This window comes from Perca flavescens, chromosome 9, assembly GCF_004354835.1.
Source record: "Perca flavescens isolate YP-PL-M2 chromosome 9, PFLA_1.0, whole genome shotgun sequence".
In the NCBI taxonomy this organism is placed as follows: domain Eukaryota; kingdom Metazoa; phylum Chordata; class Actinopteri; order Perciformes; family Percidae; genus Perca; species Perca flavescens.
This window is the reverse complement of record NC_041339.1, coordinates 36,929,394-36,934,393: the sequence shown is the minus strand read 5'-3', so window position 1 is coordinate 36,934,393 and position 5,000 is coordinate 36,929,394. Positions and strand designations below refer to the sequence as shown.

The following is a 5,000-nucleotide window of genomic DNA, read 5'->3' as shown; positions in this document are numbered from 1 at the left end:
AACACACCAACCGAACGTCTCTGAATAATGATAGAACACACCAACCGAACGTCTCTGAATAATGATAGAACACACCAACCGAATGTCTCGGAGCGTACCTTGAGTCGGTGAGTCTTGGCGGCCACTCCGCTGGCCTGGATCATGGCGATGAAGATGGGGATGTCCCCCAGTGGGCTACCTTTCCCCCCCGCTATACTCACCCCGAGGGAGTCACTCACACTCTGGAGGGGAGGGTAGGGAGAAAGTCACAATGCCTTACACCGACAAGGTCGTTTAATTTTTACTTTAATTCATTGTATTACTTTGTCGTGTTAAACTTTACCCTTGTTATCTCCACAGTACGGATGCCAGCATCTACACACACACACACACACACACACACACACAAGCACGCACACACACACACACACACGTATATATACACGCACAGAAGCACGCAGAAACAGACAAAAAAAGAACAAACAGACACACGCACATGCACACAGACAGACACACGCACACATAAAAACACACAGAGACACACACACAGACACAAAGAACACACACACATATACACAGACAGACACACACACACACACACACACACACACACACACACACACACACACAGAGAGATAAAGAGAAACATATATCAACATCTGACCTTTTGCGTCTTATTCGATGGTCAGATATTGTGTGACACGTGTCCATTTAGGCATGAAAGTGTACATTTTGATATTTTTGGGGATTTTCTCCGTGTAAAATCCAAAATATTCACTCCGGTTCAGTTTCCTGTTACAGAGAAAACACGCAGGAAGCTGTGAATGTTTGCCGATAACTTTGGGACTCTACCTGAGCTCTTAGAGGAGGAAGTGATGTCGCTGCTGGACTTCCTGTTGTTGTTGAGGGGAGGGGGGCCGGTGGAGGTCACGGGGGGGTCAGAGGTCACGGGGTCACATGACGGTAAGGTGTGTGTGAGGGGCGGAGCCACGACTCCTGAACTGTTCCCACTCACACGACTCATCTGGGACAGAGAGACGAGCATGTTTCAACTTTAATAGGAAATAAATGATGCACAATTACAGAACACACACACACACACACACACACACACACAGGACACATGAGGACACAAACAGACTCTCTCACTCACACACAACCACACAGACACACACACACACACACACAGATACATACAGACACACACACACACACACACACAGATACATACAGACACACACACACACACAGATACACACACACACACACAGACTCTCTCACTCACACACACACAAACAGATACACACAAAGTCACGCGCACGCACACACACACAGAGAAACACACACACACACACACACACACACACACACACACACACACACACACACAGAGACACACACACAAACACACAAAGTGACACACACACACATCCAAAGACTAACACACACAAGGACACATGAGGACACACATAGACTCTCACTCACACACAACCACACGGACACACAAACACACACAAACACACACACACACACACACAAAAGTGACACACACAGACACCCACACACACGGACACACACCCATCCACACACACAAGGACACATAAGGACACACACCCACAGACTCACACACACAGACTCACACACACACACACACACACACACACACACAGATAAACACATATAGACACACATACACACAAAGTGACACACAGACACCCACACACACGGACACATAAGGACACACCCACAGACACACCCACACAGACACAGACACACAGACACACACACACACACACACACACACACACACACACCTGGCTTCCCTGTGAGTTGCGTCTGGATGAGATCCAGGATGCAGCTTTGAGCCGTCCGAGCTCCAACAGAACCGGACCCCGAGCACACTGCAGAACACACAGAGAACCTGTCAGAAACTAAAACGTACAGGTGGTGTCTATCTACATCACAATATATCTCATCATATTATAGTCTGTAACACCATGAAAAAACATGATTAGTGCTTGTGTTGCCACTGACAGACTCAGATTATTATTCTAAGTGTCTGACTACATTATGGGATGGATCCCTACAGAGATAGACCTTTTAGTTAAAGAGTAAGATCCTTTTAGTTTAACATGAAACAGCCCCGAAATCCCCAGCACCAAACTCCACCAGACTCCATGTAAATAATCAGGACTTTTAGCGTGTATAGAGCCAGCATATCTCCACCAGACTCCATGTAAATAATCAGGACTTTTAGTGTGTATAGAGCCAGCATATCTCCACCAGACTCCATGTAAATAATCAGGACTTTTAGCGTGTATAGAGCCAGCATATCTCCACCAGACTCCATGTAAATAATCAGGACTTTTAGCGTGTATAAAGCCAGCATATCTCCACCAGACTCCATGTAAATAATCAGGACTTTTAGTGTGTATAGAGCCAGCATATCTCCACCAGACTCCATGTAAATAATCAGGACTTTTAGCGTGTATAGAGCCAGCATATCTCCACCAGACTCCATGTAAATAATCAGGACTTTTAGCGTGTATAGAGCCAGCATATCTCCACCAGACTCCATGTAAATAATCAGGACTTTTAGTGTGTATAGAGCCAGCATATCTCCACCAGACTCCATGTAAATAATCAGGACTTTTAGTGTGTATAGGCCAGCATATCTCCACCAGACTCCATGTAAATAATCAGGACTTTTAGCGTGTATAGAGCCAGCATATCTCCACCAGACTCCATGTAAATAATCAGGACTTTTAGCGTGTATAGAGCCAGCATATCTCCACCAGACTCCATGTAAATAATCAGGACTTTTAGTGTGTATAGAGCCAGCATATCTCCACCAGACTCCATGTAAATAATCAGGACTTTTAGCGTGTATAGAGCCAGCATATCTCCACCAGACTCCATGTAAATAATCAGGACTTTTTAGCGTGTATAGAGCCAGCATATCTCCACCAGACTCCATGTAAATAATCAGGACTTTTAGCGTGTATAGAGCCTGCATATCTCCACCAGACTCCATGTAAATAAAATAAACGCTTTGACACACTGAGCTGCTCTCTCCTCTCCCTTTCTATTACTACTGTTTGTATGTATCCCATCACAGAAATGCTTGTTATTAATCCTAGCTTCTGGGGAGTTTACTCCCCGGAGTCCTTATGTTTTTTCCCCCAGCGTATTTCCTTGGAGAATGTTGGCACCAAGGTCCTGGTTGCAGCTGTCGCTGTGGTCCTGCTGGACTCCCTGCTGAGCTCAGCGGTGCCCTGCAATGTCATGCTGCTTCCTGCTGAACCCTGCTGCTTCCTGTTGCTTCCTGCTGAACCCTGCAGCTTCCTGCTGAGCCCTGCTGCTTCCTGCTGAGCCCTGCTGCTTCCTGCTGAACCCTGCAGCTTCCTGCTGAACCCTGCAGCTTCCTGCTGAACCCTGCAGCCTCCTGCTGAACCCTGCAGCTTCCTGCTGAGCCCTGCTGCTTCCTGCTGAGCCCTACAGCTTCCTGCTGAACCCTACAGCTTCCTGCTGAACCCTGCAGCCTCCTGCTGAACCCTGCAGCCTCCTGCTGAACCCTGCAGCCTCCTGCTAAACCCTGCAGCTTCCTGTTGCTTCCTGCTGAACCCTGCAGCTTCCTGCTGAGCCCTGCTGCTTCCTGTTGAGCCCTGCTGCTTCCTGCTGAGCCCTGCTGCTTCCTGCTGAGCCCTGCTGCTTCCTGCTGAGCCCTGCTGCTTCCTGCTGAACCCTGCAGCTTCCTGCTGAACCCTGCAGCTTCCTGCTGAACCCTGCAGCTTCGTGCTGAACCCTGCAGCTTCCTGCTGAACCCTGCTGCTTCCTGCTGAACCCTGCTGCTTCCTGCTGCTTCCTGCTGAACCCTGCAGCTTCCTGCTGAACCCTGCAGCTTCCTGCGGAACCCTGCAGCTTCCTGGAACCCTGCAGCTTCCTGCTGAACCCTGCAGCTTCCTGCTGAACCCTGCAGCTTCCTGCTGAACCCTGCAGCTTCCTGCTGAACCCTGCTGCTTCCTGCTGAACCCTGCTGCTTCCTGCTGAACCCTGCTGCTTCCTGCTGCTTCCTGCTGAGCCCTGCTGCTTCCTGCTGAACCCTGCTGCTTCCTGCTGAACCCTGCTGAACCCTGCTGCTTCCTGCTGAACCCTGCTGCTTCCTGCTGAACCCTGCAGCATCCTGTTGCTTCCTGCTGAACCCTGCAGCTTCCTGCTGAACCCTGCAGCTTCCTGCTGAACCCTGCAGCTTCCTGCTGAACCCCGCTGCTTCCTGCTGAACCCCGCTGCTTCCTGCTGAACCCTGCAGCTTCCTGCTGAACCCTGCAGCTTCCTGCTGAACCCTGCAGCTTCCTGCTGAACCCCGCTGCTTCCTGCTGAACCCCGCTGCTTCCTGCTGAACCCTGCTGCTTCCTGCTGAACCCTGCTGCTTCCTGCTGAACCCTGATGCTTCCTGCTGAACCCTGCTGCTTCCTGCTGAACCCTGCTGCTTCCTGTTGCTTCATGCTGAACCCTGCAGCTTCCTGCTGAACCCTGCAGCTTCCTGCTGAACCCTGCAGCTTCCTGCTGAACCCTGCTGCTTCCTGCTGAACCCTGCTGCTTCCTGCTGAACCCTGCTGAACCCTGCTGCTTCCTGCTGAACCCTGCTGCTTCCTGCTGAACCCTGCTTCTTCCTGCTGAACCCTGCTTCTTCCTGCTGAACCCTGCTGCTTCCTGCTGCTTCCTGCTGCTTCCTGCTGCTTCCTGCTGCTTCCTGCTGAACCCTGATGCTTCCTGCTGAACCCTGCAGCTTCCTGCTGAACCCTGCAGCTTCCTGCTGAACCCTGCAGCTTCCTGCTGAACCCTGCAGCTTCCTGCTGAACCCTGCTGAACCCTGCTGCTTCCTGCTGAACCCTGCTTCTTCCTGCTGAACCCTGCAGCTTCCTGCTGAACCCTGATGCTTCCTGCTGAACCCTGCTGCTTCCTGCTGAACCCTGCTGCTTCCTGTTGCTTCATGCTGAACCCTGCAGCTTCCTGCTGAA

At 50.7% G+C, this 5,000-nt stretch overlaps 1 protein-coding gene across 1 annotated transcript in view; it reads right to left on the bottom strand.

Annotated features, from left to right (window-relative positions):
* The window catches only part of patj (PATJ crumbs cell polarity complex component), a 99,813-nt gene that overhangs the window by 7,427 nt on the left and 87,386 nt on the right, over positions 1 to 5,000 (bottom strand). Inside the window, exons 23-26 of the mRNA XM_028588509.1 lie at positions 1,794 to 1,880; positions 832 to 1,003; positions 323 to 354; positions 99 to 221 (exon numbers count right to left, since the gene is read on the bottom strand). Of these exons, the coding sequence (XP_028444310.1) occupies positions 99 to 221; positions 323 to 354; positions 832 to 1,003; positions 1,794 to 1,880 (414 nt within the window). The remainder of the gene's footprint in view (positions 1 to 98; positions 222 to 322; positions 355 to 831; positions 1,004 to 1,793; positions 1,881 to 5,000) is intronic.